Source organism: Enhydra lutris, unplaced genomic scaffold (genome assembly GCF_002288905.1).
Source record: "Enhydra lutris kenyoni isolate GAN:26980312 unplaced genomic scaffold, ASM228890v2 scaffoldscaffold62, whole genome shotgun sequence".
Taxonomy (NCBI): Eukaryota; Metazoa; Chordata; class Mammalia; order Carnivora; family Mustelidae; genus Enhydra; species Enhydra lutris.
Genome location: NW_019154146.1, coordinates 9,255,875 through 9,282,222, shown reverse-complemented (window position 1 = coordinate 9,282,222; position 26,348 = coordinate 9,255,875). Strand labels below are relative to the sequence as shown.

The 26,348-nt window shown below is 43.8% G+C and overlaps 1 protein-coding gene across 4 annotated transcripts in view; it reads left to right on the top strand.

Moving 5' to 3' along the window:
- LOC111158716 (synaptotagmin like 3) overlaps positions 1-26,348 on the top strand; it is a 73,746-nt gene that overhangs the window by 5,789 nt on the left and 41,609 nt on the right. For all 4 annotated transcript variants that reach the window (XM_022520941.1, XM_022520939.1, XM_022520940.1 and 1 more), the window contains exon 3: positions 19,188-19,252. In XM_022520941.1, the coding sequence (XP_022376649.1) occupies positions 19,188-19,252 (65 nt within the window). The remainder of the gene's footprint in view (positions 1-19,187; positions 19,253-26,348) is intronic.

The window sequence follows — 26,348 nt, the reverse complement described above, 5'->3', positions numbered from 1 at the left end:
GGAGAGTGCCGGGTCTCTGTGTGCCGCCCACGCTAGCAGAGGAGAGGGAGAGTGCAGAACAGGTGCTCATCTCTAAAGAGAGTCCGACCTGGCCCCTGGCCCTTTGGCAGAGGCTGGAAGATGAGAAAATGAATCTCCTTCACTCACAGTCTAGATGCTTTTCAAACTTGCTTTTGTTCTGGGTCTCTACGTCTCTATGTGAGTGAAACCACATGCCCATTGGACTTAAGTAAGCCCCACTGTTTTTTCTAAGTCAGACCTTTTGGGGGCACACCTCTCAGGGGACCCTCCTCAGGTCCAGGGGTTGGGGTGCCTGGCAGGGGACACAAACCCCTCACTCCTCTGGGAGAAACGCTGTCCTTGTGAGATCCCTCCCTGTGGTGTGTCTCTGTGATGGTGGTGAGGAGGCGTTTGGTGACATCGTGTCTCTGCATCTCCTATCCGCCACCGCGGTGTGGTCTTTCCATCCTATGTTGCGGGTGGTGGTTGGGCTGGTTTTCAGTCCTTCTTTGGGGGGGGTTGTTCCTCATGAAGCTACAGATCTGGCGTCTGCAGGAGGAGGTGTGTTCGAGGTCTCTCTACACCACCGCCTTCCCGTGCAGCTTTCCGTAAGGCCTTTGGGAAGAGGGATAAGCTGACTTCTATTGGATACTCAAAGAAATGAGTAGCTTTCTATTAGCTCCAGACTGAATCTTCATGTATTTCAATCTTTTGGTGTCGCGAGGTTTTTTAAAAAAAAGTTTTTGACATGGAATGGGCATTTGGAACTATGCATTTTGAAAATGACAAACAGCATCTTTGTCTGGGGCTCCCACTTTTCAAAGCAAGAATGGACTGGTCATTGATGACTTGAAAACACAATAGAGGTTGTCCCTGTTTGTTGGGGACAGCGCGCATACGGACATTGCAGAACCTAGAGGAGGGGAGACGTTCGTCTGGTGTGAATCTAGAACAACCAGAGGCTTGGGGGATTTGAGAAGAGCTCCTAAGTGTTGTTGCAGATGGGAGAGTGCCCAGGACAAAGATCAGGAGAGGCACTCACACCGTGGGGGGCCGGTGGCTGGGTTTTCTGTCCCCCTCAGTCCAGAGGGCTGTGCTTATTGGGCCCCTGGCATTAATGGTCTCAAATTTCCTGTCCCTTTGCAAGGCTTAATTTCAGTCCCTCATCCAGAGAAGAAGTGAAGTTGTTCAACCAGATTTCTTTGCTCCTAAATAGCCACCTTGTACTTGGACAGCAGCTCGCCAAGTCAGACTGATCCGGTCAGCGCTAACTCTGCGCCCCTCACCCATTTCACGTCTCTTTGGTTTGTTGAGGCCAAAGTCCTTCAGCCTTTGCTTTTTTCTTTGTCTTTCTTTCTTTTAGATATGATTTTTCTAATTAAAAAATTTTTAATATATGTATATTTTTGCTGGTACAGCTGCTCTGGAGAACAGTATGACGATTCATCAAGACGTTAAAAATAGAGCTTTTTCCTGTTTTTTAGTGCTCCCCACTCAAGCCCTTCGGGCTTTTCTTATCTCGAGAGGGAAGGGCAGGGAGTTGCAGGGAGCTGCCTGGGCTCTTGAGAGGTAATAATTCCAAATAATGTCTAGAAAGTCTTAAGATTTTCTTCCCTCCTTTCGATCAACTGTATGTATTTGAAGTCTAATGGTGACCATTGCCTGGTAAGGGATTAAAGGCATTGGCGGTTTTTTGTCTTTGAATAGTTCACTGTAAGCTAAAAACCACACTGGGAGGACGGACGAGGCTGAGGCCATCTCCTGGGAAGGCAACCCATTTTGAAACTTGCACCCAAGAGGGTATTGTGACCTCGCTGTTGTAACTCTACCCTCTAAGTACACAAAGTGTGATTTCTAAAACCCCAGCTTCCTTATTGTGAAATAAGGATGCTTTTCAAAATACCAAAGATAATTGCATTATGGGGAATGAAGTGCCTCAGGAAATCATATGGGGAGAGAACGAAATAATTTATAACACATATTCCACCCCCTCTCCTTTCTTGGCAACCCTCTGTCCTCTCTCTGGTTTTGTCCTCCCTGGACCCCCATCCTAGAGAGAAGGCAGCAGAACTTTAGAATACTTGACAGTCATGACTGACAGGTGGTGGGGGTCCCAGGTGGGGGACAGACCCGAGAGGCTTTCCTCTCCCTACAGCTGCCTCAGCTTGAGACTTGGTCCTTGGGAAGAAGTGGATCCGTTGTGGGACCAGGAGGAGGGAAGGAGGTTTTTTAAATCAGGAAAGGGGAAGCTGTAGGACGTTGATTTTAAAAAAACAAAACCAACTGACAGGTTGCGGCAGTCAGAGAAAAAGTCCTGTGGGACGTGCTGGCCCTGGAGTTGTGTCGAGGTTCCGGGATGTCTTTGAGGTTTCTGCTTCAAGGCAATTTTCCTCTTAGAGCTGCTAAGGGGACACCTGGGTGACTCAGTTGGTTAAATGTTGGCCTTCGGCTCAGGTCGCTATCACAGGGTCCTGGGATTGAGTCCCGCATCAGGTTCCTGGCTTAGTGGGGAGCCGGCTTCTCCCTCTCCTTCCTGCTTGTGCTCTCACTCTTTCTGTCAAATAAATAAATAAAATCTTAAAAAAAAAAAAAAAAAAAAGAGCTGCTAAGTGTCCCTGGGAGCTCCGACAAGAAAGGGATGAGTTGGCTCAAGGCGATTTTCAGAGCATCTATATTTGGAGTATTTCTGGATGAGGGTCACGACCAGGGAGGAAGATAGGTATCCTCAGGGAAAGAGGACAGCATGGGGATAAGAGTTTAGCTTTTTTTTTTTATACGGCATGTCCATCCCTCCCTCCCTCTCTTTCTTTCTTTCTTTTTAAAAATTGTGTTCAGTTAGCCAACATATAATAGTGTTCAGTGATTCATTAGTTGCATATAACGCCCAGTGCTCATCACATCATGTGCCTTCCTTAATCCCCATCACCTAGTTACCCCATCCCTCCACCCCGCTCCCTTCTATAAACGTCAGTTTGTTTCTCGGAGTCCAGAGTCTCTCATGGTTTGTCTCCCTCCCCGATTTCTTCCTGTTCAGTTTTCCCTCCCTTTCCCTGTGGTCTTCCACTCTATTCCTTATGTTCCATGTATAAGTAAAACCGTATCATAAATGTCTTTCTCTGCTTGACTTATTTCACTCAACATAATGCCCTCCAGTTCCATCCATGTTGATGCAAATGGTGGGTAGTCATCCTTTCCTTTTTCTTTTTTTTTAATAAATACATAACTTTTATGCATTCTTTTTTTTATTTTCAACATAACAGTATTCATTGTTTTTGTACCACACCCAGTGCTCCATGCAATCTGTGCCCTCTCTAATACCCACCACCTGGTTCCCCCAACCTCCCACCCCCACCCCTTCAAAACCCTCAGATTGTTTTTTAGAGTCCATAGTCTCTCATGGTTCACCTCCCCTTCCAATTTCCCCCAACTCCCTTCTCCTAACTCCCCATGTCCTCCATGCTATTTGTTATGCTCCACAAATAAGTGAAACCATATGATAATTGACTCTCTCTGCTTGACTTATTTCACTCAGCATAATCTCTTCCAGTCCCGTCCATGTTGCTACAAAAGTTGGGTATTCATCCTTTCTGATGGAGGCATCATACTCCATAGTGTATATGGGCCACATCTTCCTTATCCATTCATCCGTTGAAGGGCATCTTGGTTCTTTCCACAGTTTGGCGACCGTGGCCATTGCTGCTATAAACACTGGGGTACAGATGGCCCTTCTTTTCACTACATCTGTATCTTTGGGGTAAATACCCAGTAGTGCAATTGCAGGGTCATAAGGAAGTTCTATTTTTAATTTCTTGAGGAATCTCCACACTGTTTTCCAAAGAGGCTGCACCAACTTGCATTCCCACCAACAGTGTAAGAGGGTTCCCCTTTCTCCACATCCCCTCCAACACATGTTGTTTCCTGTCTTGCTAATTTTGGCCATTCTAACTGGTGTAAGGTGGTATCTCAATGGGGTTTTAATTTGAATCTCCCTGATGGCTAGTGATGATGAACATTTTTTCATGTGTCTGATAGCCATTTGTATGTCGTCACTGGAGAAGTGTCTGTTCATATCTTCTGCCCATTTTTTGATATGATTATCTGTTTTGTGTGTGTTGAGTTTGAGGAGTTCTTTATAGATCCTGGATCTTTATAGATCCTGGATCAATCTTTTGTCTGTACTGTCATTTGCAAATATCTTCTCCCATTCCATGGGTTGCCTCTTTGTTTTGTTGACTGTTTCCTTTGCTGTGCAGAAGCCTTTGATTTTGGTGAAGTCCCAAAAGTTTATTTTGGCTTTTGTTCCCTTTGCCTTTGGAGACATATCTTGAAAGAAGTTGCTGTGGCTGATATTGAAGAGATTATTGCCTATGTTCTCCTCTAGGATTCTGATGGATTCCTGTCTCACGTTGAGGTCTTTTATCCATTTTGAGTTTATCTTTGTGTACGGCATAAGAGAATGGTCGAGTTTCATTCTTCTACATATAGCTGCCCAGTTTTCCCAGCACCATTTATTGAAGAGACTGTCTTTTTTCCACTGTATATTTTTTCCTGTTTTGTCGAAGATTAACTGACCATAGAGTTGAGGGTCTATATCTGGGCTCTCTACTCTGTTCCACTGCTCTATGTGTCTGTTTTTATGCCAGTACCATGCTGTCTTGGTGATCACAGCTTTGTAGTAAAGCTTGCCCCCAGTTTTATTTTTGTTTTTCAACATTTCCTTAGCGATTCGGGGTCTCTTCTGGTTCCATACAAATTTTTGGATTATTTGCTCCAGCTCTTTGAAGAATACCGGTGGAATTTTGATTGGAATGGTATTAAAAGTATAGATTGCTCTAGGCAGTATAGACATCTTAACAATGTTTATTCTTCCGATCCAAGAGCATGAAATGGGCTTCCATCTTTTTGTGTCTTCTTCAATTTCTTTCATGAGTGTTCTGTAATTCCTCGAGTACAGATCCTTTACCTCTTTGGTTAGGTTTATTCCCAGGTATCTTATGGTTCTTGGTGCTATAGTAAATGGAATCGATTCTCTAATTTCCCTTTCTGTATTTTCATTGTTAGTGTATAAGAAAGCCACTGATTTCTGTACATTGACTTTGTATCCTGCCACGTTACTGAATTGCTGTATGAGTTCTAGTAGTTTGGGGGTGGAGTCTTTTGGGTTTTGCATATAAAGAATCATGTCATCTGCGAAGAGAGAGAGTTTGACTTCTTCATTGCCAATTTGGATACCTTTTATTTCTCTTTGTTGTCTGATTGCTGTTGCTAGGACTTCTAATACTATGTTGAACAAGAGTGGTGAGAGTGGGCATCCTTGTCGTGTTCCTGATCTCAATGGGAAGAATGCAAGCTTTTTCCCATTGAGGATGATATTTGCTGTGGGTTTTTCATAGATAGATTTGATGAAGTTCAGGAATGTTCCCTCTATCCCTATACTTTGAAGTGTTTTAATCAGGAACGGATACTGGATTTTGTCAAATGCTTTTTCTGCATCAATTGAGAGGACCATGTGGTTCTTCTCTCTTCTCTTATTAATTTGTTCTATCACATTGATTGATTTGCAAATGTTGAACCATCCTTGTAGCCCAGGAATGAATCCCACCTGGTCATGGTGGATAATCTTTTTAATGTGCTGTTGGATCCTGTTTGCTAGGATCTTGTTGAGAATCTTAGCATCCATATTCATCAGTGATATTAGTCTGAAATTCTCCTTTTTGTTAGGATCTTTGCCTGGTTTGGGGATCAGGGTAATGCTGGCTTCATAGAAAGAGTCTGGAAGTTTTCCTTCTGCTTCAATTTTTTGAAACAGCTTCAGGAGAATAGGTGTTATTTCTTCTTTGAAAGTTTGGTAGAATTCCCCAGGGAATCCATCAGGTCCTGGGCTCTTGTTTTTTGGGAGGTTTTTGATCACCGCTTCAATCTCGTTACTAGATATCGGTCTATTTAGGTTGTCGATTTCTTCCTGGTTCAATTTTGGGAGTTTATAGTTTTCCAGAAATACATCCATTTCATCTAGGTTGCTTAGCTTATTGGCATATAACTTTGATAATAACTTCTGATGATTGTTTCTATTTCCTTGGTGTTAGTTGAGATCTCTCCCTTTCCATTCATAATTTTATTAATTTGGGCTTTCTCTCTTTTTTTTTGGATTAGTGTGGCCAATGGTTTATCGATCTTATTGATTCTTTCAAAAAACCAGCTTCTAGTTTCATTGATACGTTCTACTGTATCTCTGGTTTCTACCTCATTGATCTCAGCTCTAATCTTGATTATTTCCCTTCTTATGTGTGGAGTTGGTTTGATTTGTTGTTGATTCTCCAGTTCTTTAAGGTGTAGAGACAGCTGCTGTGTTCTGGATTTTTCAATTTTTTTGAGGGAGGCTTGGATAGCTATGTATTTCCCCCTTAGGACCACCTTTGCTATATCCCATAGGTTTTGGACTGAAGTGTCTTCATTCTCATTGGTTTCCATGAATTGTTTAAGTTCTTCTTTGATCTCCTGGTTGATCCAAGCATTCTTAAGCAAGGTGGTCTTTAGCTTCCAGGTGTTTGAGTTACTTCTGAACTTTTCCTTGTGATTGAGCTCCAGTTTCAAAACATTGTGATCTGAGAATATGCAGGGAATAATCTCAGTCTTTTGGTATTGGTTGAGTCCTGATTTGTGACCCAGTATGTGGTCTATTCTTGAGAAGCTTCCATGTGCACTTGAGAAGAATGAGTATTCTGTTGTTTTAGGGTGGAATGTTCTGTATATATCTATGAGGTCCATCTGGTCCAACGTGTCATTCAATGCTCTTGTTTCTTTATTAATTTTCTGCTTCGATGATCTATTTCTGAGAGAGGCATTTTAAGATCTCCTACTATTAATGTATTCATATCAATATGACTCTTTATCTTGATTAACAGTTTTCTTATGTAATTGGCTGCTCCCCTATTGGGGGCATAGATATTTACAATTGTTAGATCATCTTGGTGGATAGTCCCTTTAAGAATTATGTAGTGTCCTTCTGTATCTCTGACTACAGTCTTTAGTTTAAAATCTAATTTATCTGATATGAGAATCGCTACCCCAGCCTTCTTTTGACGCCCATTGGCATGAAAGATGCTTCTCCATCCCTTCACTTTCAGTCTGGGTGTATCTTTAGGTTCAAAATGGGTCTCTTTTAGACAACATATGGGGCAGTCATCCTTTCTGATGGCTGAGTCATATTCCATTGTGTATATGGACCACATCTTCTTATCCATTCATCTGTTGAAGGACATCTTTGCTCTTTCCACAGTTTGGTTATTGTGGTCATTGCTGCTATGAACGTTGTGGTACCAGTGCCCCTTCATTTTACTATGCCTGTATTTTTGGGGTGAATACCCAGTGGCGTGATTATTGGGTCATAGGGTTGCTCTATTTTCAACTTCTTGAGGAATTTCCACAGTTTCCCAGAGTGGCTGCACCAGCTTGTATTACCACCAACAGTGTGAGAGGGTTCCCTCTCTCCACATCCTCGCCAACATTTGTTGTTTCCTGTCTTGTTAATTTTTGCCATTCTAACTGGTGTAAGGTGGTATCTTACTGTGGTTTTGATTTGAATCTCCCTGATGGCTAGTGATGATGAACATTTTTTCATGTGTCTGATAGCCATTCCTATGTCTTCTTTGGAGAAGTGTCTGTTCATGTCTTATGCCCATTTCTTGACTGGATCATTTGTTTTTTTGGGTGTTGAGTTTGGTAAGTTATTTATAGATCTTGGATGCCAGCTTTTTATCTGAAATGTCACTTGTAAATATCTTCTCCCATTCCATTCCATTGCCTTTTAGTTTTGTTGACTATTTCTCTGCTGTGCAAAAGTTTTTTTTATCTTGCACGTTTCATTTAAATCTTGAAACAGGGCAACGAGGATTATTATCCTAATTTTATAGGTGAAACAAGAGGCTAAGAGACAGAAAGTAGTTAGCCTGAGGCCAGGAAGTCAGTTAGACTAGAACCCTGATCTCCTGAATCCCATCCCTTCTAGATCTCTGCCCTCCCCTGCCTGCAGGGAGGAAAGCCACTCAGAAGACCTTGAATCTTGGGCCACGGGAAATGGGGTGTGAGCATAGATGCTTTTCCAAGAGGAAGCCATATCACAGTGCACCAGTGTTCTGCAGGGCGGGGCCAGGGCCCAGGGATGGTGACAGCCAGTGATCTGCAGGAACATCTTGGCAGTGAACTGGGCATGAAGTGATAAGGCTGAAGGCAAAACGAAATTGAGAACAAAAGAGAAGCAGCAGAAAGACCTCAGGAAGCAAAGACATGTTGAGAAGGACTTGGAAGAACAAAGTTTGTGAAAGTTGCTCTAGTCATGTGGGAACATGTGTTGTCCTCAGCAGGAGCCATCAAAAGAGGGTGATTTGGGAGAAGGAAAGAAGAGGAAGAGATGTAAATGCATCCTTGCTTCTTGGTTCAGTGGTCCTCCCCCCAACCCCCACCATGTACTGACAATTCCCACAATGACATGGGATGAAGTAACAAGCACGTTGAAATGTCAGGGAGACTAAGCTTCATATTTGCTTGTTTGCTTCGTTTTGAAAAATAAGATTGAACTGCATGACTTCGGTTCACATTGATATTTTTTTCCCTTCAAAATCATTGACTGTGTAGTAGCATCCAACTTCATGTGTCTAGAAAGGACCTGTTCATTCTCCCGGAAGCAGATGGCTGAGGAATTATAGGTGTTCAAGACGTTTGTCTTTCAAACTGTGATCTTTTCCTCTTGCTTTGTAACTGGCCGTGACCATAAGCAATGGTTCATTCTTTTTTTTTTTTTTAAAGATTTTATTTACTTGACAGACAGAGATCACAAGTAGGCAGAGAAGCAGGCAGAGAGAGAGAGGAAGGGAAGCAGGCTCCCTGCTGAGCAGAGAGCCCAATGCAGGGCTCGATCCCAGGACCCTGAGACCATGACCTGAGCCGAAGGCAGAGGCTTAACCCACTGAGCCACCCAGGCGCCCCGCAATGGTTCATTCTTCAGTCTCAGATACTCGTTGGGATGTCCTTTCTCTCTGTTGCATCAGGAATGTTTGCTATTTATAATAATTAGAACAGACATTTTAAATGGTGGGAGGCAGTACGGTTGATCCCAGGATACTTTCTTGGACTGCTTACATGTCTCTGATCTACTCTGCCGGAGGCTCATGGAGAGAAACTTAAGAGTGCCCAGTTACACATAGATATACAGACCTTGGCATTCATTACCACATACTTAGTTCTCCGGTTGGGATTTGAATTATTGCTGCAAAGTAGGAAGGGTTAAAATGAGATTTTTGGAATTTATTAAAGGGAATATTTTGGTTGTTGCTCAAATACACTTTAGGTTAGGATTTAGATGTAAAGATATCATTACAGAATGATGTACTCTCTCTTTTGCATTGTGTGAAATAATTTTTATTGACAATCAAGTGACATGTCAAGATAAGTTTTACAGCAGTTGTGTTTCCTGCTTAGAGCAAGACATCCCAGAGTTTGGAAAATATAATCTTTGAAATTTCAGACTGATGCTCCCAGCATTTCCCTAATACCATGTTTTGTTTGATAAAATACTGAATCCTCACTTCATATCCACCAAGTCAAATGTATGGGAATGGAATAATTTACAGTCTTTATTGTAAATGCTTCTGCTCTTCAAGTGAGTAAAAGGTGTAACTCTACGAAATATTGAAAAGGAACTGAATGCTGGGTATGGTATAGCGGGGCCGGTGAGGAAGGATGTGAGCTTGGTGCCGAGGTTAAAGTGACATGTCTTTGCCGCCTCTCTTCTATTTCAAAACCTGATTTTTTTTCTAATCTGATTTTTAACATCGCTGATAGAAATTATGGTCCTGAGTTTCACAAGAAAAAGTATACACAAGTTGAATATATTGAGTAAATATGTGACATTGTCATACAGGTGCACATTTTCAAGAGATTAGCCACTAAAACCAACTTTACAAGGGAAAAACCTCTTGTTCTTTAAGATAAGGTTTTTGTCTTCTTCGTTCTGACTTGGAGATGGCATCTGTTTTGGTCCTCACAGTCTAGCTTGGCTGTTTCACGAGGTACATGTACAGCGTTTCTGTAGGAATGTGGTAGATGATCACTGTACGTAGGATCATGATGTTCTTTTTAATCCTTGGGCCCAGATGGGAGTAATGACCATTTAGTATTCTTGGAAGCCCTTGTGCTACTAAAACAGAGAGTAAAAAAGTAGAAGTGTCTAGGACAGTTTTGGGAAAAGTTTATTTTTGAGAAGTTTATTTTGTACTTACTAAAGGGAATGCTTTCACAATAATTTGAGTATCATTCCTTTTTTTGAAGCTGAAATTTCTTCCGTGATCTGTACTTGATTAGTCACACAGGCCTTGCTTCTAAAACCTTTCTTTGAGGTTAGAAAGCCTTCCGCATCATTAACGCTCTTGTTCAGACTTGAAGTTGTCTCCACACTCAGCTCAGTGGAAACTTTTCGCCCTGAGGGGAAGGCCAGCACGAGGGGAAGGCCAGCACAGTAGAGAGGTGCTGCCTTGGTTAACACTCTGAGCTAGAGCTAAGGGTCCTGGCAGATGGAGGGATCCCGGACAGGCTTGTAGTTCCTTTGAAGTCATGTTTTCATAGGAATGTCCACAATGCCATGCCCATGTCCGTAGAGCAGACCAAAGTGCATCCCAACGCCAGAGGGAAGTCATGTGGCTTGAGTGGTTTTTGATGATTCATCTCCTGCACTGTTCCATTAATGCAGATAGTTAAGAACAGACTTTCTTATCAAAGAAAGTTGCCCATGGATTTCTAGCTAATGTGAAAGCTGACCTCAGTATGTTATACTCCTCTGAAATGCCTTCTGTCTTTGGGATGCTTTGGTGATGATGGGATTCGATTTTGTGATAACTTTCCAAGATTCAAACTTACACTTGATGATTCTTTTAAGAAATTAACGAAGGTGCTTCTTTAAAAGGAAAGAAATGTGTCTGCCTAATTCTACTACATAATTGCTACCCATACGGACAGTGCTTTTGTAACTACAGAAATGAAGTCATCAGATAAGAAATCAGCTATTCCTTCCCTTTTTGAAACTGTAAAAACCTCCTAACAAGGCAGTGAAACTGTTACTTTGAACAGAATCCTCCAAGCACAGGTTTTGCCACCTCTGAAATGGTCACTTTGTGTTTAAGGCTCCATAATCTAGAGGTGGTAGATTTGTGTTGCCTAATGCTTGGGAAAGGAGGAAGGACGCACATAACATCCTACACACCATACAGTCTGACATGTTAAACCCATCTGGGTTAATTTTCAGTTTGATTTAGGAAATGTATTTAAAGTGTGAATCTTCTCATAAATGTCGATAGACCCTAGGGCAGCTGGCTGGCTCAGCCCGGATGACACACGATTTTCCATCTCAGGGTCGTGAGCTCAAGCCCCATGTTGGGCCTGGAGCCTACTTAAAATTAAAAAATAAATAAGTTTTAAAATGCCAACAGATCCTAAGAACTCATATACTATACTAGTATATTAGTGTATATATATATATATTTTTTATTAATACATATAATATAGAATTATGATGTACCACTGGCCTGGTAGCCTGTGTAAATGGTTTCCCAGCTGGGAACCAATCCGGGTAAGTGGGTTGGGGCTGCTGGCGGGCCCGTCTGGACACAGCAGGCCAGCGGCCGCCCTGTCAGGAGGAGGGGGGCTCTGCCTGGCCTTGGGCACCCCCAGGGACCATTCTGCCTGGGTGGGAAGACAGGTCATTTCTTTCTCATCAACCTTTGAGAGGCAGCAGCCAGGATGGAGGCGGCCCGGGGTGGGCTGGGCGCTCGCTGCCGGCTAAGCGCTGTTCACACGTGATCCTGCTTCGGGCCCCTTTCAAGGGCAGCTCATCCTCTCCCCGCAGCCAGCGGCCTGGTTTTCCTCTCTGAGTCTGAGTAGTCAGGGAAGCCCGGTTTGGCCGGGAGGCCACAGTGATGTGAGGAGCTGTGAGGCCCCGAGGGGGTGAGTGGCCTGGAGCCAGGGGCCCCTTCAGTGACTCGGTGAGCTTGGCAGGCCCTGCTTCCTCCCTGGCCTTTTGCCACCTGAAATAACAAAATGAAGATATTAAGGTCTTTTTTTTTTTTTTTAAGATTTATTTATTTATTTGAGAGAGAGAGAGCTCAAGTGGGAGGGGCAGAGGGAGAGGGAGAGAGCATCTCGAGCAGATGCTGAGATGAGATGCTGAGATGAGATGCTGAGCACGGAGCCCGACTCAGGGCTGGGTCCCAGGACCCTGAGATCATGACCCGAACCAAAACCAAGAGTTGGATGTTTCGATGACCGTTGCCGTCAAGGCTCTTCTTCATATTGGTTTATGACAAAACCTTGTAGCTTTCGAACACTCACACAATAAACCAGTGTTCACCTCAGCCTTATTCACAAAGTCACAGGACAACCCTTTGTCCGTTAAGTGATGAGTTGGTAAACAGAATGTGATATATACGTGCTGTGCAATGTCATTCAGCCACGACAGAGAATGTGATTTAATACCTGCGCAAACAGGGATGAACTTCACAAACACTATGTTAAGTGAAATAAGGCAGAAGGAAAAATGTATGGTTCTACTTACATGATGTACCCAGAGTAGAGTCAGAAATTCATAGAGACGGAAATGTTTACAAATGTTACTCATTTCATCATCTTGAAATATTTATATTGTTATATAATTATTACTTTTATGTCCTATAACATCTCCCTCAGTGATTACTTGTGTCACCTGCATAGTTTTACGATTATAGTTTACAATTATTAAACCAACTCTAAGGTTTAACACATCTGAGCGCTCATTGCCCATCTTTTGAGATGATGATTTCCCAATTTGCAAGTTCTTTATTTTGATTCATTTTTCAGTTAACTGAAGTGCCTCTTGAAGGACTTTTTTGCCCCAGAAGAGCATATGGGTAGCATAAGATCTGAGTCATTAAAAATTTAAGGTTTTCCTCCATAGCCTTCACTCTTGAGTAAAATCTTAGGTCCCAACCTTTTCATCTCAAAGTTCAGGAAACGTGTTCTCATTGTCTTTTGGAATTTAATATGACAGACACATCTGAAGCTATTTTTATTTTTATTTCTTTTAGTGATCATCTGGTTTTTATGTGTTACAAATATTGGCTTTTCTTCCCCCGTAGCCTTTTAATTAAAAACGGTTTCTCATCCATGTCTGGCTGTGAGCTCTTCTATGTTGGTTTTAAGGAATGAAGTTCCTTTGAGCCCCCATCCCCTGGATTTGCTTGTCTAAAATATATATATATATATATATATATATATACACACATATACATATGTGTGTGTGTGTGTGTGTGTATATACATATATATATATACACACACATACATACTTAGGGGTGCCTGGGTGGTGCACTTGTTTAAACGTCTGGCTTCTCTAAAGGCTTGGGTCATGACCTCAGGGTCATGGGATCTGGCTCCACGTGGGTCTCCATGCTGAGCGTGGAGTCTGCTTGAGACTTTCTCTCTCCCTCTGCCTCTCTCCCCTGTGCACTCTCTCTCTCTCTCAAATAGCAAATCTTAAAAATTTTTTACAAACTTTAATTGTGATAAAATACATATAACAGAAAATTTACTATCTTAGCTCTTTTTCACCCTACAGTTTAGAGGCAAGCCTGTCCACATCTTCAAGCAGCCCTCGCCACCGTCCATCTCCGGAACTTTTCCATCTCGCAAAACTGAAACTTTATACCCGTTAAACAACAATTTCTTCCTCCCGCTGGGAACCAGCATTCTATGTTCTGTTTCTCAGAATTTGCAGATTCTAGCTGCTCAGATCAGAAGAATCATATAGTCTTTGTCTTTCTATGACCGGCTCATTTCACTGAGCAGAACGTCATAGGTTACCGCAAGTTCCCTCACTTTTTAAGGCCGTGTGTTCAAGGTGTTTATTCTGTCACGTGTCTTTGTCACATTTTGTTTGTCTGTTGGTTCCTTGATGGACACTTGGATGAATTCTACCCTTTGGCTATTGTGAATGGTGCTGTTGTGAACATGGCTGTGCAAACATCTCTAAGAGAAGAGACCCTACGTTCCGTTCTTTTGGAGATAGACCCAGAAGTGGAATTGCTGGCTTGTATGCTACTGAGATGTTTAATTTTTTCATCCTGTTTCCCATAGTAGTGCACCATTTAATGATCCCACCAGCAGCGCACACAGCGACCATTTCCCTTACGTTCTTGTCAATACTTGTTCTTTTCAGGTTGTTTTGTTTTGCTTCATTTTTGCTAGTAGCCCCCCTAATGGGTGCAAGGTGAAGATTTGCTTGGTTTTTGACTTGGTAACATTTTTGTCAGTCAGCTGTGAGTCCCCTAACCATCTTTTATGCCACTTGCCCTTGCTTCTTAGAGGGTAACTTTTAATGCGGAGGTTACCTTTGTTCTCTGTCCTCCAACATCTGATGTCTTTTACTTTTCTGTTCACGTTCCAGAAAAGTGCGTCTGCTGGGTCAGCTCACTCCTTCAGCTTTCCGGCCTCTCCGTTCTGTTCCTGCTTCCTGGCAGACTGTTCTATTTTTTTTTTTTTTGCCAGATTTGTCTTTGTTCTAGTCTGATGTCTCTTCATGTCAGCCTGGTTTCTCCTTCTGTCTTTCTTTCTCCTTGTCTTAGACATGGGTCTCAGGTGGCTTTTGAGGACAAAGTACTTTCTGAAACGTTCCCCATTTCAACGAGTGCTGCGTGTCCCGAGATGTCTTCGGCATTTTGTCAGAGGCTCTCGGTTGTCTCTTTGGGCTGAGGAATTGCCAACAAGCACGGACTCCTTGTTTCTCACCCTTCCTGTGGCCCCTATGGCGGTGGGGGGGCCCTTCTTAGATCTCCAGGGAGAACAGGGCAATGTGCAGTCTCTAATCCGATTCTTTGTCGAGGCCTCAAGTGCAGCAATTTTTCTCACTTTTGTCAATCTGATGTAACAAACCAAGAGTCACAAACGCGTGACCAACAGCCTGCTGACAGCCCATGTGTCTTTGGCCTGAAGTCTAATATTTATCATTTCAATGCCTTAAAATGGACTGCGGGTTCTCCAACTCACCACAGTCCCCACCCCTCCCTATTGTCTTCACGCAGCTTGCTTCCCTCTTTTATAGTCTCTACCTGGTGCCTGAGTCTGTGACCCCCACCCCACGTGCTTAGAGGGACCCACACACGTTAGATCTCAGTGCACAGCCCAGCAGGATCCCAGCCTCTCCCTACAGTTCTCAGTGGCTCCCCACAAGGCTGGGGCTTTTTATTCATTTACCAACCCACACGGATTCTCTGGCCCCTGCCATGTGCCCCAGTCAGGTTTGGCGCTGTGAATTCAGCCCTGAGTATGACACAGGGGGCACCTGTCTTCTCTCTGAGGTCAGCTGAGGGAGAGCTACAACCATTTTGCAAGAAGGGGTGGCAGCAGCTCGATGCGATCACTTCTTCATCTTGATTTTCTGAGTCCTCCCCTAGTTACCTAGGATTTAATCACTATGGTCAGTCTTTTTTTTCCTGTAAAAACGTTGAAAGCAGATCAATTGAGCTGGCAGGAAAAAACATCACTGTTCTGCTTTGTAACCAAAAACCATCTTAGATGTGAGATTATTTGAAGTAAAAATACACTGAGAAAATTCCACCGTAGGCTCTCCTCAGATTCCTCAAGCTGGGAAATACCCAACACGTGGATAGGCTAGCACAAAGCCGTTAGGTGGGTCTCAGTTTTATAATATTCAGCTTCTTCATTTGGACTTTTGTCAGCTTGTTCATTTGATGGGCCCTCAGGGGCCTCCTGAGGCTTCCTGTCAGGACATCAGCTGGAGAGCAGATCTACCCAGGGAGAGGCACCTCCGGAGGCATTTCCAGAATCCCATCTCTGCAGACCAGTTTTCCACCTCTTGTCCCTTGAAATGGTGGAAAATACATTAAGCAACTCTAGGGACATCATGTTGACTTTTTGAAGACATAAGGCATGTTTATGGTTAGCTGTTAGGTGGCGTGTGTTACTGTTAACTGTCCATCCGCAGATGCAAGTGATTTCGATGCAAAGTAAAACTGCATTCCAGCAGGCTGTTTGGCTCACTGCTTGCTCTGAGGGTAACAGGTCAAAGGCTCTTTCTGTTCCAGTCATCCTTTCATTGTATCATTCAACATTTGAATGCTGGGATTTGCAAAGTGCTTTTCAACAGTTACTTCTTGTTTGCTGCTGAAAGGACAGCATGAGCAGAGTTCAAGGCTATGAGAATGGATGCTAGGACCTCCAGGAGTGTAGTTAGAGCTGGCTCTGCGCCACGGGCTTGGCATTTATGGGAGCGATCCTAGCACAGAGTCAACTGGCAAGGTCAGATGCCAGATTCAGCTCTCCTGATTCCGGAGCTTCTGTTGTCTCCACAAACCCTAGGCTTTTGCTTTCCAAGATGTATTTGTCAATTGATTGAAAATGTTTTTTAAAGGTTTTTTAAATTTACTCATTTGAGAGGCAAGCACGAGTAGGAAGGGCAAAGGGAGAATGAGCAGCAGACTCCCTACTGAGCAGAGAGCAGGACTGCGGGCTCAATCCCAGGACCCTAAGGTCATGACCAGAGCTGAAGGCAAACACTTAACCGACTGAGCTACCCAGGTGCCCCTGATTGAACAAGTTTTAAAGAAGCAAGTCTCGGTTCTGAAGAATGTAAAAGCATTAGCCTATTGCTGAGCTCAGAAAATGTTTCAAGAAGCTTTCATAGCCAGATTCTGATTAATCACCTGGGAAGAAATAACAATATGTGTCCTCTGGTTGCTGTGAGTCAAGCTACCCTGCGTTGGCCTTAACAAGGACAGAGACGAGCAGGTGCGGCCACTGCAAAGTCTGCTCGCCTTCGTCGATAAGAGCAACAGATGGTCCCCCTTTCTGTATCTCGGGGTTGGTGTGGACAGGCACCTTTAGGAAGGATATTAGGGGACCATTGCTTACAAATGGCTGATTCTGCAAGGATTGGGAGATCCAGCTCAAATCTATTCTCAAAGGAAACAGAGCCTCCAATGCAAAAAACATGCATTTTGACACATGGTTTAGGACAGTGGTGTTTTTATCCTTCTATTCTTTAATCAGAGGTGGGCCTGAGACACACGAAGTCTGTGTCCAGAGCTCTGGTGCCAGAAAAGCTCCTGCTTGAGCTTCACACGTCGTCAACTGGGATATGCAGTTACAGGACCCAGCGCCAGGGGACAGATATTTTAATTCACTGCAGAGGTTCTGAAATCAGGGCTGGAGAAGGACAGTGGTTGACTCAGGTGTCTCCACCCTCCCCTTCCCTCCACTGAGCTTTCCTTTCGTGATTGTGGATCCGTGCGCGGCGTCTGGCTTGGCTCGGCTAGTCTCCGCTGACTGTCGGGGGGTGTGGTTTGATTCACTGCTGAATTCTCAGCTCTGACCTCCTTCCCGTCCGAAGCCGGCGCCATCCCCGTCCTGCCCTGGACATGGGTGCTTTTGGTCCCAAGGGTTATAGGCTGTGCAGCATGCCAGGCTAGACTGGCTGAAACGGTCACCATCACCAGGAAGTCGAGTTCATTTAGTAGATGGAGGTCTCCTGCTTCCACATTTGATTTTGCTCCTCGACTCTCTTCATCTGATGGTTAGACTTCATCCTGCTGGTAAGGATGGAAGAGTTGCCCACAGGCATAAACGGTTGGCAGGTATGGTCCTTCGAAGAGCATGAATTCCCCAGCTGCCCCATTTATCTCTCCAGACTTTGCCTGGTGTTTGATGCCCTCCTTGCCTGCGGAGGGAACTTCCGAGGAGCTGAGTGCCCAGTGTTTCGTGTCGGTTTAGTAGATTAAATGTTTGTATTTAAAGTGCCGACTTTTCCCTGTTTCCCCCCCACCCCAGGACATACCACAGTTGAACATTCTATATATTTTGGCTCTGAATGGCAGTGACTGATGATCAAAATTCTGTTATCACAATTTATAAAAGGCCTGTGTATTTTTCCCTTATTCTAGTCACTAAGCATTGGGAATCATGATTTACTTAGTAATTGGAGAACATGACAGTTGCTCACGAGATAAAGTGGAGGAAGCTGGTTATTGCCTTCCAATAATTATTAGAACTCCGTAGAGGAAGAGGGTATTTTAAAAACATGTGGTTTGACATATATTTGTGAAATGACTACATTTAGAACAGTTGTAAGCATTAGTTAAGAAAAATCCATTTGAGTTCATATGTAGCCTAAAAGAACCTAATGGAGAACTTATTTCAGTATTTTATAGACGAGAATTCGTAAGTTGACGTTCTAATTTTTCTTCAACTTTCATAATCCAGGAATTGGCAAGTTTTGTGGCACATTATTTTAAGGGTGTGAAAAACTTGTAGTATCTGTGTGTTGATTTTTTTTTTACATCCTAAAGAGATGTTAACAATTCTATGTTTCTAAGGTTTTTTTGATGTTGGGTGGCTTCTCCAGGAATTTGGGAAGGGTCAAGGGCACAAGGCATTTGCAGACTTTGATTGCAAACAGAGAGCATACGAAGGGCCCCGTTCCTCCTGTGACTGAGACTGGAGGAGATGCAGGGCTGAAGAGCAACCCCAGCAACTGCCAGCAGAGCGGTGGCCAACAAAAGGCCGGTTCGTAGATGGTCTGCTCGGACCCACGTCCTGGGTCTCCACCCCGTGCATGGATCCCGTGTTCCAGACTTCAGGTCTGTCCAGGAAACTTCACGGCTACTTTGTCAGCTTTTGGGAAACATCGCGGTTGACACAAACTAACCTTAACCTATTTTAGGGATGATCTCCCTCCTGGCCAAATGGACAGTTTTGGATTTTTTTGTTAATTATCCTTCATGCCGTTGTTGACCATTGTAAACATAATAAATTGATCATTTTGATGGCAATTCTGTTTCCCCATGTATATTTATTAGGAAAACATGAAGTACTTAATATGGATTGGTCACACCCATATGTTAGTATGTATACATTGCATCTATATGTTACAAAGAGGATAAAAGAGACCCAAGCAGAGACTCCCAGCTTTGCTGCTAACAGATCACTTAATCTCTATCGGAGATCTGTAAAGTAGGGGTTGGGGCCAGAAATTTGAACTCTGAGGACCCTTGCTAGACTAATTTTGTGTGATACTATCTACCTACCTCTTATGAGCCAAACACAGCACCGTCCACATCTCTGTCTGAGGCTTCCTTTCTGCTTGTTTTTCAGAAATGTGAAAATAAAAACTGGAGAATGGTTCTTTGAGGAGCGAGCCAAGAAATTTCCAACTGAAAGTAAGTGCTCTTAAGTTTTTTCCTAAAGTAAAATGATATACTTCTAGTTTTAAAATACTTATGTTAAGACTGTTGAATATAAAAAACTTGATAGGCTGGGATGCCTGGGTGGCTCAGTGGGTTGAATGTCCGACTCTTGATTTCAGCTTGTGTCTTGATCGCAGGGTCATGAGTTCGAGCCCTGTGTCAGGCTCCACGCTGGGTATGGAGCCTACTTAACACAAACAAACCAACATTTTACAGGTCATTTGGCCGACGTTGCTCAGCATCTTTCCTTGTGGTGCTCCCCTCCGTACCCCAGCTCACCTGCGGAAATCTGCCTGCTCCCCCGGGGGTCTCCCCGGCTTCCTGCTTGTGGGAGTGGGCTCTCCCTCCTCCGACACTCCGGCAGCTCTGCTTTGCCCATCCCTTCCATAACTGGGAAAAGTGCCTTATGCTGTGTTATTTGCATACTTCTCTTTCTCTCCGGAAGCAGAAAGTGTGCTTTTCAAATCTTGTTAGCCCCTCATGGCACCGAGCACAAAACCTTGTTCATGATACTTGAGCAAAATGATGGACTAGCTGAAGGCCCCGGGGGGTGAACGGTATTGGAATTCGGCAGAGGCGGGTGCTTAGGAAGGGCGCGCACGTCGTGATTCTCTGTGTGCAAGTGTGCATGTGCTCTGGGCACCTGAAATATGAGGAATTTGCAAAGCTGATGTAACAGTGTCACCGGTAGCTGGGGCCAGAAACCATGGGCAGAACTAATTTGGCTTTGGTAACACGTGAGCGGCACAGATCAGAGAACGACTTAGCAGATAAAAGCACGCGCACGTGTCATCAGAATCAAGTGGAGCCCGCGTGCTCTGTGACCCGCGTTCATCCACGGGGGTAACACCCCTCCTCTGGGATGCCGGTCAGCAGGGACTAGACACGAGGAGCCTAGACTGACCTAGAGGCAACGGGCTGCCCTGAAACCCTTCTTTCTCCTGGAAAAAGTGACCTTTGAGATAAAGAAGTTGTTTAGCCACAACCCAAAATGTGTTGGCAAGGAAAGGAAGCCATGTGTCAGAGCCTGACGCTCAGCTTTTATAAGACACTGTTCGCTGAGGTTGATGCTCCGTTGGCATTACCTTCTCTCCTGGATTCTATTCCAGACCCTTCTTACTCAAGCAAAGATGATGTTTCTGCAGAGTTTCTTACAAATCTGGAAGGAAGGACAGTGCTAACGGGTATGCTCGAGCCAAAGGGTGGGCAAGTGGGTGTGGCTCACCCAGGACAGCGCTTCTCAGCGTGTTTCCTGACAACCCTCTCTCCCATCCCAAGCAGGCTTCCTGACACTATTTCCTGAATACTACCCACCCATGAGAGTTTACTACCCTAGGTGTATTTCTGTATCTGTACTGGGACTAAAATTTGTCACATCCACTAACCACCCTTTTCTCCTCCCTGGGGCTGTCATCCCCCTTTAGGGCATAATCTAGACAAGCATGGCAGGATGAGGTCTGAGTTTTATTGCTTTGTTTTGTGTCTTTAAAATACTTTAAAATACTTTTTTGTTGGGGGTGCCTGGCTGGCTCAGTTGGTAGACAAATGGCTCTTGATCTCAGGGTTGTGAGTTCGAGCCCCACCTTGGAAAGTTGACTGTACTTAAAATTTTAAAAATACCTTTTTTGTTGGGGGGCTGGGGTCAGGTGGTAGATTCTCATTTTTTTTTCACTCAGTTCCTATTTCATTAATGGTAAGATGGTGGGGAGTGAAGTTTCTGTAATTTTTCAACAACAACTCCGTGAAGACCTCTCCTGGAAACTGTTGAGGCTGTAGTATGGTTACTGCCGTGAGGGAAATGAACTCGCAAGCGGGAACACAGGTGTGCACGCCCCTTACCTTCTCATCATCTCTCTGGTGCTCTTCTGCTGAGTAGAAGTGAGAGGACGTGAGGAATAGGACAGGAATGAACCTGAACTCCTGGGTTTCTCTTCTTTGTCCAGTGACTTTCCACAGGAATGAAAAGGTCAAGAAAAAAAAGTAGACAATGAAGTCAGCCTGAGAACAAATCACCCTTTTCTCTTATTGTTACTCCCAAGGTATAAAAGAAAGAATAACAAGGAAAAAAACCCCCAAATTCCATCCTCCTCTACAACTGCTTCCTCACATACTGAGGGTCTCATTTTCTTACTGTCCAATTTAGGGGGAGTTGGGCTCAAAAGGCACAGAGAGACGGAGGAAAGTGCTGAGCTGGGGGAGCACAGGTGTGAGTTGAGCTCGGGTGGGGGGAGGTTGCAGGCGAGGAGCCTGCTGGAAGGGCAGTTGGGGTGAGATGACGGTTCCCCTGGGCAGGTGGGAACCCCCCTGACTTACACCTGTGCCCGCACCAGACAAGCTGGCCCAGTAACCGAGTGGACTCTGGTCCACCTGCTGTATCGGCTGAGGACCAGTTAGGAAAATAGGAACCATGTGGGGATTTGAGCAAAGAGGATTTAATTTAGGGAATCGGTGAAACAGGTCTTACTGGAGGAAGAGAGGCAAAAAGGGAGGCCCGTGGGAACCCCCGGTGGGAACCGCAGGAAGCAGACCCTTCCCAGACGGGGGGCTGCGCTCAGCAACCTCCCGCCGTCTGGTCTCTCTGGCGCCCTCTGGTGGGCCCTGTGGGGAGCCCGCCGCAAGCCCGCTCGCCGGGGCGCGGCAGTCGGAGAAGGCCTGTCCGCGGGGTTTGCTGTCCTGGTCCTTTCCAGCCTCCACATCCTCATCGGAAGCTGGAGAAACGATACGGTGGTACGAGGCACAGATGAGTACGAGACGGCTCAAACCCATGCCCCCTTCTATTGCTGGATTCACGAATTCCTCCAAACGTTAAAACAATCTTATTTTATGCTTTCTGTCTTCAGCTGGAGGCTTGTCCGGGGCTGGAGGATCTGCTTCCCCCTGGCGGGGGGTGGGGGGCTCACACACAGACCAGGTCCTCCCCACCCCGGCTCTCTGCAGGGCTGCCTGAGTGTGCTTACCGCGCGCTGGCTGGCTTCCCTCCGGGCCCCCAGGGCCCTGAGAGACAAAAGCAGAGCCTGGCCTTTTTTATATTAAAAATTTTTTATTATGATAAAACATGCACAACATAAAATTTGCATTTTAACCATTCTTAACCTGATAGTTCAGTGGCATTAAATGTGTTCACATTGTGTACCATGCCCCCTCCCCCCATCCATCCTCAAGACTTCCTCGTCCCGCAATATCCTCTGCCTTCAGCTACCCAGAACTCCTGGGAACTTCTCTCTTAGGCTCCGCTTCACAAAGCACACCCTGTCATTTCTGCTCTGTCCCGCGGTGACACAGGTCCGCTCTATTAAAGCAGGAGGGATGGCACAGGGTGGGTCAGAAGGCCAGTGACCCCGGAGCCCGTCAGCAAGCTGGCCGCCCGAGTCTGTATTCCCTACCCCAATCCCCACAGCTGAGCCTCAGACCTGACTCCCTCCTGTCATCCATTTGGTCAGCAAGTCCCGACACTTCTGCCTCCCCAGTGTCCTGAATCTTCACCCCGCTCTTCTTTCCCACTTCTAACAGCCGGAGCTCTAGCAGGTCCCCACAAGTTCACCTGCTTCCCCCATATTCCATCCTCCATTTTGCAAGGAGGGAACTTTCTTTTCTCTTTTGATAAAAGGTGTTCCTTTTCTGATTGTAGAAGTCATGCATACTTTTGGCAGAATATTTGGGAAATTCAGAACAGTGTACAGAAGGCAATAAAAATCTCTCCACTCAACAAACTGCTGTAGATCTCACACACACACACACACACACACACACACACAGTCTTCCAGTCTTCTTTCAAGGTGATTCTGTGCATGTGTGGGCACATACAGACTTACATTTCTTTTTATAAAGACTTTATTTTTAAGTAATCTGTACACCCAAAACATGGGACTCAGACTCACAACCATAAGATCAAAGGTTGTATGCTCCATCCGCTGAGCCAGCCAGGCGCTCCCAGGCGTACAGACTTCTTTAAAACAGATTTATGATCAGAATATATATAAGTTTTAATTTTGCTTTTAAAATTCAATATAGCACCAACATTTTCTTAGGTTATTAAGAGTGATCCCAACATACATTGACTGCCGCATAAAATACATCAGATGGATATACTCAACCTTCTTCTTTTCCCTCCTTCTTTTTTTTTTTTTTTAAGATTTTTATTTATTTGAAAGAGAGAGACACAGCGAGAGAGGCAACACAAGCAGGGGGAGTGGGAGTGGGAGAGGGAGAGGGAGAAGCAGGCTTCCCACCAACCTGATGTGGGGCTCAATCCCAGGACCCTGGAATCATGACCTAAGCCAAAGGCAGACACTTAGGACAGAGCCACCCAGGCGCCCCCAGCCTGTTCCCTCTTGTCAGGGAGTATATCACTGTATTCAAACTTTCATATTACAGATAACTCTGTGATGAACATCTTGTTCAGGTATCGTGGCATCTCTGCTTATTTCCTTTGGAGAGATTCTAAGAAGAAGAATGGCTGGTCAAAGCTGTGAGCACCTGAAAGGCTTTGATGTGTTTGCAAAATTACCCTGGGGAAGCGTTGCTCATTTGAACCACCAGGGCGGGGTGCGTGGGTGGTCCTACCACACTCTGGCCACCTCGAACTCCTATCCCTTGAAACGGGACTGCAAATTACATTTGTTCTGAATGTGTTAAAAAAAAAAATCATTAAAAAGTTAAAAAAATTTCACATTAAAAAAGTGAAAAAAAAATTGAGAAGTGAAGAAAAGCATAACAAATAATGTTAAGAAGACAATGACTTCACCCTGAAAACTTCTGTTAACGTTTTCGTGTCTATCATACATCATACCCGTTCTTTGGTGAATCAGTGTATCTATGTTTGTAAGTGTAGATTGTGTATATGTGTGTATACAAATATACACATATACACACATAACTTTACACACACATTTTTAAAAGTATTGAGATTAAACCATTAGGAAATTGATGTTTTTAGGTAAAAATGATTGAATGAAGACGATTTTCTCTGAGTCAAGCTAATAGATTTACATAATTGGGATCAAATTGTACATACAGTTTTATACTATTTCTTCACATAATAATTTACAAAGAACATTTTTGCATATCCTTATCCCCCATCAACTACATACTTTCTGATGACCGCCTCTCATTCCAACACTGGAATATGACTTCACTTACTGAACCAAATCACCATTGTGTACAATGAGAGAACTTCTGGTTTTGCTCTTACATTTTTGGGAATTTATGATATTATTAAAATAATAAATACAAGTACAATGCACATCTTTGTAGATAAGTCTTTGGCACATCTCTGAATATTTCTAGAAAGAGAAGGATAAGATGAGAGGTTAGGAACATTGCCCCTGGGAAGGGGCAATTCCCCTTACCAGTGGAAATTGTTCATAAAAACAATCCAAACTATATCAGTTTGCTAAATCACGTTGGTTGTCTGAAATGGTTTTCCATCATTTTCATTTGAATTCATCTAATTCCTAGCAGGGTTGACTATCTCCCACCTGTTTGAACTTCTACAGAATTTCTTTTTATGATAAGGCTCTTCGCTCTATTCTGTCCTGTTAGCCACACCTGTGTCGTTATGTTTTTTTTTTTTTTTTTTGACAGAAGAAGTTTTTTCTTGGGCGTATACATTCAATTTTAACTTTTCCTGTAGAATTCTTTGAGGGTTGGAGCTCTGAGGGAATGAGTGAGTGAGTGAATGACATGAGTAAGGATGGAGCTGCTTGGAAACACAAGGTGATGTTCTCTGTAGAGTCCTTTTCCTTTTTATCCAGAAACCTAGAGCCAAATTTAATGTTCAATTGAAGGAATTCCAAGAATCATTATGCCCTCTGTCACCCCATTTCCTTTTTATATACCTATTTTAATGGTTCTGTTGGACGTGTGCCATTTAAGGTAAATTCTCCCCAAATTTCCTTGAAAGTAGACAAGGTATTAAGGAATAATCCAATGAAGATATTAATTGTAGCAGTTTGTTGTGCTACTTTTCCAACACTTAAAAAGTTTAAAAGCGAGAAAAGATGAATTCCAATTTTTATTTTGCGGGTAAAGGGTACAAAAAATATTTTATAGATTTTGGTTTTCTTAAATTCCCCCCCCCCCGATTATAGACTGGCTTTAGTTCCCCTCTAAGATTTTATAATTTGATATTTATTGTTGTTGTCTTAAAATAATTTGTTGTCTTAAAATAATTCCCTGTAAGCCATAGTTGTGGCTCATCTGGGGTGAGTCGGAATGATTAAAGCATGCAGACCTCCGTGGGGTCTGCAGTGTTCTGCAGGCAGCTAGCTACCCAGCCATCTGGTACGGTCACCTCCTGCCCCTCCCCCCTTGGGCACTTGGCCATCTCTGCGCCTAGAGTTTTTACTGTGGCTTCTGGGAACCCTGCTCCAGGATCAGCTGCAAAAGCTGTTTCAAATTCAAAGTTCCTAATTCCATGGGACCAGGTGTGGCTCAAGAGTGTGTATTTAACAAGTGCCCAGATCATTTTTTATGCATTTTAAGTTTGAGAGCCACTGGTAAAGTAGCAAATATAATGAGCAATTTTGATGACACTTTTCTAGATCACTAATAACTTAAAGAACTGAAACTGAAAACCCATCTTTCATTTTTTTTGCTTCTGCTAAGCTTATAAAGATAGCGCCCTCTTCTGGCTACTTGCTGTGAATGCGTGTTTTACTTTTTTTTTTTTTTTTTTACACCCGTGATATTTTATTGCTTGATATTTGAGTGTAAGAGCAGAAAGAGGACAATACTAATACTCTTAATACTAGTATTTTTTCAAGTTTCAGAATAGTTAAATGTTATATATAAACAATCTGTTGTGACTTTCACTCCATTGTTAGTAATTGGGAAACACAACAATTTAGGGAGGCTGGGGTGCCTGGGTGGCTCAAAGAGTTAAGCATCTGCCTTCAGCTCAGGTCATGATCCCAGGGTCATGGGATCAAGCCCCATGTTGGGCTCCCTGCTCAGCAGAGAGCCTGCTCCTCCCTGTGTGGGGGTTGGAGCTCTTGGGCTTACAAATTAAAAGAAGTAGGTATGAGTAAGTAGGGGTGACCCTATCACAAAGCCCTGACTTGATTGCCTC